At 40.4% G+C, this 17,181-nt stretch overlaps 1 protein-coding gene across 1 annotated transcript in view; it reads right to left on the bottom strand.

The window, feature by feature from the left end:
* Positions 1 to 17,181, bottom strand: part of LOC111220344 (pro-neuregulin-3, membrane-bound isoform-like) — a 179,351-nt gene that overhangs the window by 81,091 nt on the left and 81,079 nt on the right. The window contains exon 2 of the mRNA XM_022743403.1: positions 6,706 to 6,841. Coding sequence (XP_022599124.1) covers positions 6,706 to 6,841 — 136 coding nt within the window. The remainder of the gene's footprint in view (positions 1 to 6,705; positions 6,842 to 17,181) is intronic.

Here is a 17,181-nt window from a genome sequence, read left to right as displayed (position 1 = left end):
CATACGCACAAAGACACACACGGAGGATAGTGATTTCATCCTCCATGCTGAGGTGAATAAAAGCGAAACCATTAAATACGTATGGATATTTAAAGGCACAGTAAAAGAAACCATCAGGCAAGTCTCACTTTTCCCTCTATGATCATCATTATTAAAGGCAGCAACAAATCTCAATGTCAAAACGAGCGAGGCAGGGTAATTCCATTTGCTTTGACTTTAACTAAATTTAATTGATGCCAAAATTGCACTGAAAATTCATACGTAAACATCCATCATTATCATGGGCTCATTAAATCTGTATTTAAAGCTTTGTATACTAGTTGCAAGCCACTTAGTCCTCGATACTCGCAGTATCATCACATTAGAACAAACGCATTCAAATATCTTAGCAGTGGAAATTAATATGCTAAACTGTGTCTGTTAAAAACACTTCTTAAAATGCAAAATGCACCCTTATTAATTTTTATGTAATGCTTCTCAACTTTGGTTTGGCACAGTAATTTAGCTTTTTTATACTATCATCAAGGCTTTATATATCAATTATAACGAAAAATATAAAAAACCCATACTCATGGTTCACTGTGTATAAAAAACACATTACCCGTACACATTGTGTTGTAGTTGTATTTCCTCCTCATGTTTCTGTTTTGGCAAGGTGGCAGTATCAAGCTGCTTCAGCTACACAGCTAACTTGCAGCAGCTTTGCATCATCTGTGCAGCACAACTGAGCCTCCGTGTTATGTGTTGTTGATACAATGCACACACAAGTTAGGAAACATTATGTTGAAAGCAGGCGATAATTTTCAGCGAAGGGAGACCATGTGTCCTACAGATTTTTGCGGGGGGGGGGGTCTTTTACTCCTTTTAAGTTAAGAAAAAAACGATTTTGCAGTATGAGATGATGTTACTACAAACAGAATATTGCTGTGATAAAGCTGAGAGACTGTATGAGAGGTTAATTATGTAAACAAATTAATCGCCTTTTTGAATGATCAAGAATTCACTTCTGTGCTGTGTATTGCAGACGCTGAGTAAAGAACACACAGCTTCTCAGTGTCTGAATGTCATGACCACTGCTGTGTGTCACCAACAGCACAACACGATGCTGCAGGTGGTGGCCACCGCTGCAGTGCACCCTCATTCCATCTAATATATTCTACAACGCCCTCCAACCGTGGCTAACTGCATGCTTTTGGTTTGCTGAGCACATGTCAGACTGACACTGCCGAGCCCTCACTTCAAAGTCAAAACCTGCATCACTGAACAGGTCCAATATTTTTTTAACTAGAAACCTGCTAGAAATGACTGTATTGAAAAATGCAGAAAGAACGTTACTCGGGTTGGGGCGTAACATCAGGAAGAGCTAAGCTGAATGAAGGGCGTCCATGCGGAATGATCAATTACAACACAGTTATTTCTGAAAGATATTATCAGAGGCCATAAGGTCCTATTTTGTCTCGTGCCCAGGGAGGACTTTAAGTGGCTCTGGCAAGCTCCGCTTCACTGAATTACACACATGCCCTCCTGTAACTCACAGACCTCACATACGGAACGAGCCAATGCTTTACTATTTGCACCACCAGTTAACCTCCCAATAACTCTACTTGGACCTTTTTTTTTTTCTTTTTCTTTTTAAACACACTGATTCAAAATGAAACACAAAAAACACACATTTCATGTTTTGCTGAATAACCATTAGCATGGCTGCGCTTAAGTGGAAGGAAAGGAAAAATGTGCTGCATTTCAGTAGCGGTTATGCAGCACTGAAATTCTGCTGTTAATAATTAGCATAAACGTCCCTGTACCACCCACCTGTATAGATCATAGCTAAAGTGCATGGTTCAAGGTACAGTTATATGCTGTTTTTCTTAAAAAAAGACAACAGGAATAATTCCTATTCATTCTCTGTGGCTGATACGCTGAGCAATTTCAACTTGAATCCCTCATCTGGGGAAAAAATATATGAAATCATTTTGGTCATAACTAAATACACTTGTGGCAGTGCGCGGTGACTGTTATTCGACCCAGAGCTGTCAGCATTCACCGTTATGCACGGAGTGACAGTTGTGCAGGTAGCTGTATACTCTGTGGCTCTGTCAGGCTCTGGCAGGACTCTGCTGCTCTGGCACAGCCAAAGTGTCTCAACAGTCTGCCGCAGGTTCCTTTTGTCTCTTCACCAACACCGACACTGAATTCTCACACTGGGCAACAGTTCTTGTAGGATCACAGGAACATGAGTTATCTCTTCCAATGTTAATTTAATTTAGGGTGCCGTATATAAACGCCCGCGGTGATTCTCTCCCTCTGGCATGAGGAGATTTTTTATTATTTTTTCATTCCAGACTCACCATCAAAATAAAAAAATAAAATAAAAAAAAGTGTGAGTGCTGTGGTACTGAACATAAGAACAGAAAAACAAGTGACATGATTGGGTATGACGGCCAGCTCTACTACACCTCCTGATAATGTATTCCTCCACCTTTGGCTTTTTTTTATATTTTCATAGGATACGTGGATTCTACTTTTGTGCCCTCAGTGAGTCTGACATCTCTCCCAAAGAAAAGTGTGTCATCATCTTATCGTCTCTCCTTTGCTATCAGAAGTGCACGTCAAAATCATGTTTCTCCTCCTCCTGAAGGCGGATTTGATACAGTGGATCTACACAGGACAATACTGAGATTTAGAAGTCTTCTTTGATTTGTGCTGCGTTTGACAGCTGATGCTTGACATTTCAAGTTCTTTATTTTTAGATTTCTATGAACTAAACAGACGCTGCATTGACATAGCACTGCAAATTGCAAGAGGAGAATTTGAATACAATAACTGGCATTAATATTTGTCTCGTTAAAGTTTTAACAATTAGTTTTGGAAATTGAAATAGGTTTAAATCACATTTAAACTCAGTCCAGTGTGTTTGGCATTTGTTCCAATTTAGAAAGGTACAAACAAACATAAAAATATACTTTTGATTTGACCTTTCCTTTTCATTTTCTACTGTTAAAAGGAGGAAAATTTGGGGGAATTTAGCAGGTCACTGGAGTGAGTAATTGCTTCCTTTAAATAAACCTCGACTGAGAATGGTTTAATTTGTAGTTATCTATACAGTAATAATTCTGTATGACTGACTGTATGAAGTATCACAAGGCCTTTGAATTATTGTACGTTTATTGTACTTAGTGTATAAGAAGCCACTGCACTGATCTGGAAGTAGGTCTTAAACTCACATTTGCATGTTTATTTTGGGCTCCTTATTAGCATTGGCAAACATGAACATCCGGCAGAGAGTGGGGGGGGGGGGTGGGGGGTTTCTAAGTTACCTCAGCTGGGGCAACCGCATACACCCAGTCTACCCTTCATTCTCGATTAGCCACTGCAGCCCTTACGTTAACCAATCACCACCAGTATCCTTCGCGACGCACAACCAACTCACAGTTGCTGCGGCGCACGGATAGTACTAAACACATCAAAAAAAGAAAAAAAAAAAAAAAAAAATCCGAATGCCCCTCCCGATCGACCTAACCGAGACTTTATCTGACAGCACGGCTCACCAGAACGAGGATCCATCGTACTGAAATACAAATCTTGCCGTACACCACTGTAACCTCAATAAGGAACAAATACTAACGTCTTACGTATCCAATCTGATACTCAACAATCGGCACACCATGTAACCGGCATGCTCTAATCAGGGGATCAAAGATAGCTACCGCCATGGAAATAGCGCGCACATCGTATCTACTCATCATCCGCTCATTCTAGCCGGGGACCCCGTAGCGAGGGAGGAGAGCGGGGGAAATGTTTCATAACAAAATAAATTGATTCCCATAAGTTCGAAAGTGTGTTCTCATCCAATGATTCAAGTGTTTAAAGATTGTTCTGACATCTTTACTTGTCTCATGTTGGAAAACATCCAGCCATCCATTATGCTGTTTTGCACTGTGGCTTGGAGGAGGAGAAGATGACATCAAAGGAGGCAGGAATTGTTGAACCTTTAATTTTTTTTTGGGTTTTTACTTTACTTTACTGTCACGAGGGATGAATGAACAGCAGCACTTCCTCCAGCGCCCTAACCTTTTCTGTTTTAGCTGTGTCCCGGAATGTGGATGGACAATATCTGGGGTTTATCTTCACTCACAGTATCTCTGACAGGAAGAAGGACCAGAGGGTAAACATAGTGTACAGTGTAGCATGGATACAATAATAGCACGGCAGCAACTCTACAGCTATTTGCAGCATTCAGCTCATTGTTTTCGTTTGTCAGTCCATATGGTTGAATCCCACAAAAAAAAAAAAAATAAATAAATAAATAAAACCGTGGGAAGCCATTTTCAGCAAACAAAGGTTGACTGTACGTTACCTGCTCAGCATGAAATGGCGAAGATCCGAGTAAACATAAGGCTGGTGAAGAAAGGTGAACATTTTGCAAGCCAAAAAAGACACAGATAGTTTTCTCAGGAGTTGCTGGACCAAACAAGAGGAAAAAGGACTATTGGAATATTGGAAGGAGGACTGTTTTATGTCGTGGAATAAAGGGAGTTTTAAAGGTTTTAAAGGCTTGATAGTACAAATACAACTGTTTCAGCGTCATAGAATTAGGACTCTGCTGCTCTGAATTTGTAATGGTCAGAAATACTTTAATGCAGCTTTAATAACAGTAGATTCGATTTTCAAATTACTTACTAATACTTGATGCAAAGTGCCTTCAAAATAATTCAATATAGTGATTACTGTCTCGCAAAAGCTCGCCTTAAAAATCTGAAGCACACCTGGAGTTCCAACCGTGCAGCAATGACATTAACTTGGCAGAGATTTTTGAATAAAATGATAATGTTCTTCTGAGTTACTGCCGGGACTTCTCCCTGGCAAAAGAAACAACCTTTCAATAAAAGATCTTGCAAACCTGTAATCATTCTTTCACGCAACAGGCACTCAGCTCAAGAGAAATCGGCAGACAGTGACTCTAGGTTAGGCCCTCCAGTCTGTCCTGAGTCCTATATGCAGTCATTCAACCGGCGCTAATTATAACCCAGAGGGTAGTTGCTATGGGTCTTCAGGGTTTCTTGATGCTGCTGTTGAACAGGTGGCACATTGGAAATTGTTGTGCCGGCGACTGTAATTTGACAGGAAACACACGCCGACTCTGCCTCCTATCATTTAATTATTCCTAGCCGTCTCACAGTGAAATTATATATCATTATATTATCAAATATACAAGTGTTACAGTGTTATCATTAATTTTTTTTATACATAGTTACTACTAAACTACTATCCATTTCTCAAACCCAGTGGTCAGTGAGTTTTAATTAAACGCACAATTTCCTGACTATTTTTCAACTGTTCTCAACTTTATTTCACCCAGCATTTACTTTTCTGAACAACTTGACTCATCCTCATGTGTTATTTATAATGCGCTTTTTTTTTTCTTTTCTTTTACTTTTTTTTTTTTTAAGATGAAGATTTAGACCCTTTAATTCCAGGTAGGTGTACTAATGAGCTGTTTTTCAATTCAGCACCACTCAGCACAACTCTTCCCTCAGAAAGAACGTTTCTTATCATGTATTTTTAAAGTGATGCATTTTCACAGTGATACATCAGAGTGATTGCAGAGTTGGAAGCGTGTAGGGTGGGGCCGACATGCAGGATCATATCAAGATGAGAGAAGTTTAAGGTCTAAGCAAGAACTTGCAACTCCGCAAATGAATGGCACACATGTGTACAGAAATCTGCAGTATACATACAATCACATGTGAATTAGTTATAAGAATGTTTCCTAGCCTGCTGTTTCTACTTTGAAGAAACATAACTTGGTGGCCTGACAGATAAACACTAAAGGCTTGCTAACATAGGCAAATAAGTTGTCAAAGGCATAGTTTGTGATTGGATTTGTTGCTTTTTTGGCATTTTAATTATCCCTGCTACATTATACAATGTGTCAAAGTACGTCAAGGGTATATTAACAGGAGTTACCTGTATGTATTCCCTTGGGCAGTCAAGGTTTGAGTGAGCGCCTGAGGCAAACAAAAGGAAAAAAGACAGATAGGAAAACTGCGAAAAAAAAAAAAAAATTATATTCAGCTGCTTTTAAGTATGATCAAAGAAGGAGCTTGCAAGAGCCCCATCTTTACACCTATCATTAAAATGCACCTTATACCAAAGAGGTCATATCCAACAACATTCATGCAAGGTTAATACGTGAGGAAAAGGGCTTTTTATAAGACTGCTACCACTATTAAAACTTTTGTCTGACCAAATTGAAGACAGAGGTTTGATCACATTTGCTCCCCATGTGCGTCCTAGTTGAATCTGCGTGGAAGCATTTTCTTTCCATTTGCGTAGGTAGTTCGGTTGTGCAGATCAGAGAATCCGCTGCATCTAATGCGGCCAAAGCATCTCTGATCCCCGGGTTAGTGCTTTGGGTGATTATAGATCTTCGGTGCATTTTAGGCGCATTCGCACAACGATTTTCCTGTGTGTCATCACTGTAAGAACACAGTCTGTCAGGCTGGAGACAAAAAAAGCAGCTTGAATGAAAATGACCTCAAGGTTAGTGATTGGAGGGGAAGGGCAAAGAGAGGAAACGTCAATGATGAGAATGAAACCAAATGCTTTACCCACCCACACAAGCACACGCACGCACGCACGCACGCACGTACGCACGCACGCACGCACGCACACACACACACACACAAGCACTACCAGACTCACACGCAGTGTCTGTGAACCCCAGCCACGGTTTCGATGATGGAGCACTCTCCCTCATTTAGACAGAAGGCCAGATCCTTGTCTTCCACACATGGCTTGAAGACCTCTGAACGTAGACTTGGAAGTGTGGGGGCCACTGCTGGAGACAGAAACGGAGGGAGACAGATTTAGTTACAGTTGGCCAGAAAAACTAAAAAAAAAGAAAAAGAAAAAGTCTCTTTCTTTCAGTTTTGCATCTTGAACATTTCTCGTTTCTTTAATCTTTTTGATGTGCTGCCTACTGCAGATGGCCGTCATGCTTGTAGTTCTCCTTCTGCAGTGATTTCTTTTTTTGTACTAATATGACCACTCTCCGCAGATTGAAAGAGAAGACTTTATTCCTTCCTTGATTTCTGAGACTCGGCAGGCTAAAGGCAGGATAGCCCGGGGAACATCTCTCTTCATTATGGACTGAGCAAAATTAGCATTTTCTGCCTCAAGATTTGTGACTTTGACATGATGCAAGAGAGAAAGTGAAGTAATGATGTAAAGCATGTTACTGACTGCTTTAAAATGAATGAGTGTTATCGGTGTTGCTACTGCTTTTGGTGTATATGTTGATGCTTTTATTAAACATATGTACTGCATTCCTGCTGTTTCAAGTTAAGTAGTGTAACCACAACTCCGCAGTGAATTTCGCAGTCTGCTGCTTTGGTAAGAAAGATGTAAGAAAGGGAGAAGATAATGATGTCACAGTACACAAAGGCAGAACAGAGACAGAGAAATTGGCCTGGTGATGTAGCTTTAATTCTCTTCTTCTACTCTGACCCTGAGCTGCTCTCACATCAAGAGCATGGCTGCCATGTTCAAGCACTGCAATGCAGGTTTCTCCACCCTGTGAAATATGCACAGCTGTCAGGCATGTGGTCAGAGCAACGTATAAATAATGTCTGCTAGCATGTGCAACCACACGCTAATGTATGCAGATATTCTATCAAACTCATTCACGCACAAGTACACTCATACACGCACACACGCGCACACACACACACACACACACACACACACACACACACACACACACGAGTACAGTACAGTGACACAGAACTTATCACCCAGGAGCTCTTTCACTCCATCATGTAGTCAAGCATCGAAAATTGGATTGACTGGTATTACGCTCAATACCTTGCCAATACAATTGGATTACACATCAGATTCTGCTTTCATCCATTTATACTATTCACGCAGACACGCCATGTGAATGCACAAACATGCACTCACACACCATATTCTTCAAATTGTCATTCCCGGGCCTATTCCTATCATCCTGTTTTGTGTGAGTCTGCCGAATCTCTGTCTCCCAGTCTGCTTTATGCGTCGCAACTTCTCCCGGCCAATGGCCTTTTTCAGCTGAGGCTCTCGCCACCAATCGCGTGCGGCAGAATAAAAAAACTCGGTAATCTGTTTGCTGTGCCCCAGTGCCCAGTTCAATCTGTGTTTTGTTTATGGCCATTGATCGATAAATCTGGGGGCTCTTGATGTAAGGCCCAGGAGATGATGAGAGATCAGAGGGAACACAAAAAAAGATATGTGGTGCTCCAGGGTCCAACCAAGACTCTACTCTGTCAGAGTAAAAACTTTGGAAGATATCATTTAAACCACTTACTGTAGCAGCTCAGATCATATCTTCAGATGCATTTGGGGTCGTTGACTTTTTTTTTTGTTTGAACCTCATGTAAGAGGATGTATTTAACAGATAAGAAAGGTAATACTTTCACGTTCTGTATCTGTTGCACGTCTTGCATTTTGATTGCTGCTTAGAATAATTTTTGGATCAGTTCTTATTTATCAGCCCCTCGAGTGGGATGCATATGAAAGTAGGCCGACCTCAAGTCGACTCCCTCACTCTCTAGGCTTTAAAAGACACCGCATAACATCTTGTAATATTAATTCCACAAATTCCCACAGTGGATTGTTCAAAAGGTTATCTATTCCAAGATGCAACTTTAATAATAGAAAATAGAACACAACGTCCTCCTGTGGTACGCACGTCCGTGGCAATAATTGTCACGGCGTTTAAAAGTCCCTCGTAGCTTTTTAATCAGACAGCAGCAGTGACCATGTGAAAAATAACACGTTTGATATACAAAGGCAACGCCCGCTGTTAGGTCAGTGGTTCAGGTTGAAACACAGGAGGCAGAGCTTTTCTGACAAAAGAGAAAATTGATTTTGTGCTGTAAGCCTACGCATTGATATATTTACATTGGAAAAGCCAAGGTCATGCTGATAACAGACACCTTTTTAGTACCTGTATCACAAGTAATCTTATCTGTGCTCAAGCGATTCAAAAGCTTCATTTTTTTTTTTAAACTTGTTATCTTATGTTTTTTTTTTTTCTTTGACCCAAAAGAGCTTTAAAGAAGCTTTTGCTGAAGCTCTGCTGCTGGAAAATAGTTCATTTCATTTGTCACATTTTGTTGACAGAGCGGAGGGGTAGGATGTGAACTACACAAGGTCACTGTGCCACCAATGACACCGCACTTCGGGAATCAATGATGATATATGATGTCTCCATACATTTGAGCGGACAAAGCTCCCACAAAGCTGCAAGGCACGTTATAGCAGCACCTTTTTGTATATTGGTTCTCTGTTTCAGACAGTGAATAGTGAATGTGCCAGTTTCATACCCAGAGGGAGGGAGGCTGACATGAGTTCTTAAATTGAACATATTATGGCATACTTTGAATGTGCAAAGGGTTTTTAGAATAGCAGATATTTGAAATTTCCTGTGGCTTTTAATATCCCACTTATAGCACTATACGCAATGATTCGTTTGACCTGTACATGTGAAAGTAAATGCACTCATTACAGCATTCTCACTTCCTTAAATCAGAACAAAAAGTGCTAAGTCTCTCACCTGTCATTCTACAAAGTAAAGGCTGCTATTCTTTACCAGGCATGAGGTTCCTACAAACAAGCGGGCGGTACTGATTAGCTCTCAAAAATCAGCAAAAAGACCTCTTAAGCCTTAAAGGATTGCCTCCACTCTTTTAACCCTCTTGGCCACATCGAAGAACAAGTCATCTTCAGATATGTTTGGCCTCCAGCTATACAGCCCGTCAATTTCTTATGGGTTCCCTTTTCATCACTGTGACAGGCAAGAAATGGTAAAAAATCTGCAGCGTAGCAAGCACGAGTTGGGCACTTTTGAACGAGCACCTGTCAAACAGGATCCTGTTGAAAAGCTGTGTTCTTTAAATATTCCCCTGTCAGAAATGAAGCAAATTAAAAAAGCAATTAATCAGTTTCTTGAATGTGTCACAGGAGAGTGGTGATTATGTGGAGTTGTATGTTTTGATGTTTTTTTGTTTTTTTTTCTGTGCCGTCATTTGTTAACAATCAAGGGACTGACCCTGAACATATCAGCGTAAACCCTGTAATTGATCCAAGCAGTCAGACCAACTACAGAACTTTTTTTGGAAGATGTTTTTCTATGAAATCAGTGCTGAAAGCCTATCATACTTTTTTAAATTGAATCTTCATCTTCATTATTGAGGTAATAGCTGATAAATGATGTGTCCCTTGCATTTACTTAATATTAAGATGTGGTGTCACGACTAATTATGACAAACATACAAGTTGCCATTCGCTTCTTTTATTAACACTTACAATGAAGCCTCTTTACGAAATCAAACCCTTGCAATGCATGGCTCTAGCAAACTCAGACTGTTAGGGCCCTTTAAAAAAAACACCATCAGGTACCTTTAAAAAAAAAAAATTGAGGAAAATGTGCTAATAAATGGCAGCTGCATTGGAAGCATGATTCATCCTGGACTCTTTGAAATCATTTTCACGTCTCTCACTCTCCCCGTTGCACAAAGGCAATCCAGATTGCCAATTCCCCCGGTAACTTTCAAGGAATCTACTGGCTGGGGATCACAGATTCAGATGATGCTTCAGAGACCAGAGTTATCTGAGAGGAATACTGAGGCTGGAAGTTCTTCTCAGTCGTTACTATTGAATCGCTTTCAATCAATATCTTCAAAAAAGTCTAACAGCTTAAACTAAATATAGGATTTTTTTCATTCTGAAACATATCATCATTTCGGATGGGGGGTGAAATCATTACATACAGATCTGTTATTGTAACATAAAGGTTTCAATAACTCCACAATAAAAGCAAAGTCCCATGAGTTGAAACTGCAACTGTGAATCAAAATAAAGGTGAATGTTAAGCTAAATGCATGATAAAAAAAGAAGGTGATGATATGTAGATGCACTATGTTTTTTGTACAGTAAAAGGGAAAAAAAGTCACAGTACTACATGTTCTTCTCTGCATACATGTACAGCTAATCAAAACTAAAAGCACTAAAACTGGGCCACTGTTTGCAGATATTTTGCTGCACAATGCAGCATGGATCTGAGTTTTTGTGTTACTTTTCTGCCACTAAGACATTTTCGGTGTTTGCCTCATGCTTAAAACTTTGATCATTTGGTATTGCAGCATGTAACAAACTCAGCTCCATAAAACAAGCATCATTTCTAACCGATGCAGTCGCCTTGACATGATAGCCATGAAAATTTGGGTAGAATTGTGATGCATCACTTCTTCATGCCCTGTGATTCGCTTAAATGGAATAAATGGTGAATGCTCCATTTATAATCCTTTGCTCCTGTTATTGTCAGTGGCATATGTCACCTCTGTTTCACAGTCCCACTTTCACTTTCTAACTCCAATGCTTGATTACTTTCAACTGTTAATTACGGTGCAGCTGAAAGTGGTGGTTTTTATTACAGTTTTTTGCAGCCCTGATTAAAATCCAATTTTAAAATCTCGCATTATGCTTTCATAAAGTTGGAAAAGAATTGTCACAGAAAAAGCTTTCAAGTAATTGTCATATGGAGGCCTTAGTACTCTGCATATAGTCCGTATTCTGTATGAAATGTATATAGACATGCGCTCTTACTGTAGACAGAGCATGCTGGTACAGACAGCACAAGAGACAATGCCATTTACAACTAGCATCTTCCCTCTATGGCTTCCTTCTAATGTGCTCATTAGTGTTCTTGTGCTGAGCCTTATCCCCCAGGAGACTGTGGTCGGGCGAGAACTGCCTGTGTTTACTGCAGCACACATCAAAGAGGGCCTTACTACGTAAAGGGGAGAGTCCTAAGAGAGCCTGCTGATTGCTTACCCATCATGCAATGCTGCCTTTCGGACAGGATGATGTTCAGAGAAATATATATAGTGCAGTTGATATGGACAAAACATTAGCCTTGACAAAAACGAACAGCATGTTAGCGTAGTTATGTACACTGACACCTGTTGATATAGATTTACAACTCTTTTGCGCCATATGAATGAAGGGTTCAACATATGGTTGCCATATGGCAATCCCAAAAAAAGGGAAAGTTAAAAAAGTGACATCAAAATGATGTCACATTAGAGATTAAAGCTTCATTTCCAAGCATCCTAAACATCTCTGGAAAACCAGTTTTGCCTCCTAAATGTGAAGACAACAGCAGCTAAGCTAACAGTAGTACTGATGATACTAGTCATGCTTGATTGAGTTACTGAGCCCCATCACAAAGCTCATTCTCTATACATGGCAACTACTATACAGTACACTGTTGTAGCTGAGGTCTACCCAAAAGTAAAAATCAATTCGTCTGATATTTCAAAGGTCAGTGTTATGTCACATAGGGCAACAAGCAGAAGCTGTATCTTGTCAAAATGGGGCTAATTAACATGACTTTTGGTATTTCTTAAACAAGTACAACAAATCTGGGTTAAATCATGTTTCCCTATGTAAATAAGCTTGACTGTCAAAGTCAATTTTAGTTTTTGATTTCAAGCACTACGTGACACTAAGCTGGCATTTTAGCCTGAAGGTTAACTCCCATGAAAGAAATGTATTCCACCTATAGCGCAACACATTGCGAAACATGCTATATGCTATATAGGATACTATGTGTTGCAAAAGCTTCACAGAAACCAACAGTGGTGTGAAAAGGATACATGAACATTTAAAGTGAAATAAAACCAAAACATTGCAGTAGTGAGCATGAATAAAAGACCTTGAAAGATAAAGCTGTGGGCGAAATATACAACAGAGAGCGCAAGAACGGGAAATGTAAGGACCTAACTTAGCCGCTTGAAATAATACTTACACAGCCATCGTCAATATGTGTACACGTACAGTCCAGTGGACACACGTGGCTTAACCTTGTGAGGACTGTTTGTCAGTTGCCACACACACGTGCGCGCACACACCCACAAACAGGAACATGCACATACATTCTGTTGTGTACGTCTTGCATGTTCATCACGATGACAAGCCTTGGGAGACCTTCTGTCCCTGACCTGACACAAACAAATAGCAGTTGACCCACGGGACATTTGGTTAAAGGTGGCAGTCGCTGCCTGTAAGCAGGGTTAAAGAGCACACGGCCTTGGTAGCCATGACAGCCCAGTGATAGGCATTCGGTGGGACATTTGTCACAGTTACTCTGTTCTTCCTTCACTCCATTCCCAGTGGTGGTGGTTCAAAAGCCCCTAGCTGCGACATACTGTAAATACTGTACATTAATTGTCGAATTATTCTGCATATGTTCAAACAAACGAGCTGATGGTGAACATTTATTCCATCTATGGCCAGCAGTTGCAAATGTTTCTGAAGGGGTTCACAAGGGAAATAACAGATATGCATTTAATTCAGTTTTTCATTGCAGGGTGCATTCTGGAGTTCAAAGTACTCTTTTTCCTCTTGGTCACTGTGACACCTTTGAGTCTAGTCATTATCTAATAGCATCATTATTAGATGAACTAAAAAATTATTTGAATGTGTTCACAGTGGCAGGCCCAAAGCAGTAGGTTAATAAAGTGAACCCCAGGAGACATCAAACATGCATTAAACCTTAAGGGAACACTTCACCCCCTAATGAAAAGTTTTAATTATCCACATTATCTCCTGACCCGGTGTCCGATGAATCTTGATTAAAGTTTGGAGGATCAGTCTACACAACAACCCCTCCTTCTCCCAAACCAGTTCCAAAACAGATCATAAAGTGACCATGAAATTTCTCTCCACATCCCACGCAACATAGTGCAAGTGTTTCGCAGCCAAGAGACAGCACTGTATGTCCAAATCGCCTGTGCTGCGTTCTATCACAAGGCTCAGCTTGCTTGTTGTTTCATGTGCACTATACCTCCGTTGGAGGTGCAATGTGTCTGCGCTGTCAGACACAACCTGTATCTCCAATAGGAGAGGCTGAACAGAGTTGGGGGGTGACGTGGGAGGGAGCATGTAATCTTGAGTGGAACTGAGAAAAACACAGAAGCACCAGGCTTCTGAAAAAGAGAGGAAAGACCTGAACGTTTTTGTTTTCTCCTCTCTAGAGCTTTAGGAACACTGAAACCACATTGGTACTGAACATCATGTATTCACGAAGATCTATTACAACACCTCTTCATGTCCAGATGTGAGTAATGCTAGACCTTTGTACGATGTTACACCTACAGATGTAGAAGTATTATAAAAGTATCCTTTAGAAAATACAAAGAACTCCAGGGGCTGCGTGAACATGAATTTCTCTGAAATTAACATGAACATCAACAAGAATATTGCCAGGTTATCATCAGTACCTCAAGCTCTGGCTAAGTGCTTTTCTGAAGTCGCCTTCAGGGTTTTCGAAGACAATTTGCCACCTCAGTTGCACAGTTTTCTGACTCAGTGGTGGTGACGAAGCCACAATGCCAGCCGGCTTCAAATGGGGATCATAACAGTGGCGCTGTGACAAGAAGCAGCGGTTACTCCTTTTGTTTCAACCTGCAGATCCTGCTGCAGCTGCTTCTTGGCGATCAAGGTCAAAAGTAATCTGTCAGATGTTACAGACTTCCTGTTTAAGACCAGAATCTGTAATGAGGTTTAGAAGAATGCTCAAACCCAGAACAATATTATTAGACGTGATTTCTCCAGTGCTAATTTGTCTTCACAACTAATTTGCAGTAATATGGAAGTAGACAGATAATTTATCCTGATTCATTGATTGTAATTTGTGGTGTAATTATCATAATATAGCACAGGAGGGGCAAAATTATGTTACTGCTTATGATCTCAGAAATGAAACAAACATGTAATTACTTGTATTGTATGTAGTGCCTATTATTTTTTTCCATATTTCTTCTGTTTTGTGTCTATATGTTTTTGGAATATCTTTTTTAATGGAGATGATCTGTGTTACAACAATATGTGTGTAGAAACCACAGCAGCCATGAAGATGAAAGCTGTTATGAATGGGATGAGTGCCTCTAACTCATATTCAACAATGGGCGATGTACTTTAATGCCATTATCTCCATTACTTACGGAGCAAATAACGGAATAACCAGCGACTGTAGAAATAAATTTGAATCTATCAAATGTATATTTAATGAGCGAGGTCGCTTTAGTGCTTTTGCCATAGCAATGACATTAAATCTAGATTTGGATTCCAGGACAGGACACGCAAGAAATGAGACACAAATTAAAGCTTGCTGGAGTTTTGTTGAAATATACATACCTGTGGTGTTCCTTGAGGAAGGACTCAGCAATTAATAATTCATCACTATTTACAAATGGGAAACCATGAAAGAGGATCAGAAACTAATGAAAACACACACAACTCATGCACATAAATGTGCAAGAAGGCATAAAAGCAGTGAAGAGCAACCCATAGCCAGACACACTTACAAATTAAATGCAGTGCGTGTGTGTAAGTGTGTTTGATGTATTTTGACATTTTGAGAGAGCACGTAATATGAGCAACAGGAAATTAGATTAGGGGGATATAGCCCCACAGTCTAGATTAGAAGCAAGTGATAGACTACATCACCTATTAAATAACACCAACCCTTGCAGATATGGTTGCGACCTGTTATTGGTGTGTGCGTGTGGTTGTGTGTACATGCGCACCATGTGTCCATCAAAATATGTTATTTATTTCCATGAAGAGTCTTTTTGTTCTTCATTACCGTTTATTAACGATGCTAACAAACAATTTATCCAATGTGGCATATTTGGCTTGCCTGTTAATGTGCATCTAACTGTTACCACACTGCTGATACCACACTTGGTCTTGTCTTGGCAGTGCCTGTCTCCATCTGGCTTTTTTTTTTTTTTTTGTTTAAGACTATATTTAAAAATATGGCATAAAAATTTAATCCTGGGGGTTCTAGAGGATTATGCTTTGCCAGCAGAATCTGGCAGAGAGACTGAGAGGTGCAGTCAAACGAGTACCTAATTGCGTCTTCATTTACTTACTGTAACATCTTCACCGACATGACGGTTGAAGCTAGGGGGAGAAAAATGCTGATTTCCTCATGCTGATGAGCTGAAATGCAGTGTTATCAGTGTTGTGATCGCCGCACAGTTGTGTTAAAAAAAAAAAGCATTTTTAGTTTTCTTCCATGGGTATTCACCATGCTCCCTCTTTATGCCTGACAAAAATATTTGAATTGGAAATGACTCAAAATTCTGTTTTATGCAGTAGTCATCTCTAGATGCGCTTTTGCACATGCAAACAGATCAAATAGTCATGAAAAGAGGAAGAAAAGCAGAAAAGGAAAAGTTAAGAAGCCTAATTTGCCTCGACCACACTGTGTAAACCAATAAAGATTGTGAAGTAGTTTTGATCACCAATTATTGATGCTTATCCCTCTTGTTTTTCTGTCTCTCTGATTTTCTCCCTTTGGTTAATCCAACAGGATGCGGACAATTACTCGCACCTGAGAGAACAATAGGAGAGGAGGGATGGCATGCAAAGCGTGATAACTTGACAAGAAAGACAACCAAACACCATTGGAGAAATTCCTATTTTTAAGGCACAGTGGACTTTTTTTTCCCCCTCTTCTGCCTCATCACCAGGTTCCACTCTCCTTCCACTTTCTCTGCCACTCTCCATCTTCCTCGAGGGAACTCCGAGATGTTGCGGGAACGCAACATCCACATGCATCCCCATGTCAGCTGGAGCGGGAGTAAGAGGAGAAGAGTTGAATGATTCACCTACGTGGAGCGGAGAGTAGCTTCCTGTCAGAGCGGTTGATTAAAATTCCTGGGACCAAGAACGCAGGGTGTGATGTACGACGAGCAGGTGGTGTGGGTTTAATATGCATGAGCGGACGGCTCCTGCATCTGCAGACTGGCAGTCACTGAGCTTGCCTGTCCGCTCCCTTGGCAGCTCTCTTGGCATATGGAGCTACTGAGGGCATACATGAGCATAGCAGGGGGGCTGGTCTTAGCACCCACTGATACAATTTACTCTTTTTGTGACTCCTGAGATGAGTGGGATGGCAGCTAGTTCCTTTTGGTGGCTTTGGTCTGCTCAAAGTAGCCAAGATGAAGGTAGAGGAGAGCACTTTTTTTTGCTGTATATTTTATTGATTTTATACAAACAGCAGAAAACATCAAAAGGGAGAGGGATTAGAGGAGCCGGTGTAAAAATTGACTGAGATGGGGTTTG

Source organism: Seriola dumerili, unplaced genomic scaffold, assembly GCF_002260705.1.
Source record: "Seriola dumerili isolate Sdu_G_001 unplaced genomic scaffold, Sdu_1.0 BDQW01000068.1, whole genome shotgun sequence".
Classification (NCBI taxonomy): Eukaryota; Metazoa; Chordata; class Actinopteri; order Carangiformes; family Carangidae; genus Seriola; species Seriola dumerili.
This window is presented reverse-complemented; position numbering and strand designations above follow the sequence as displayed.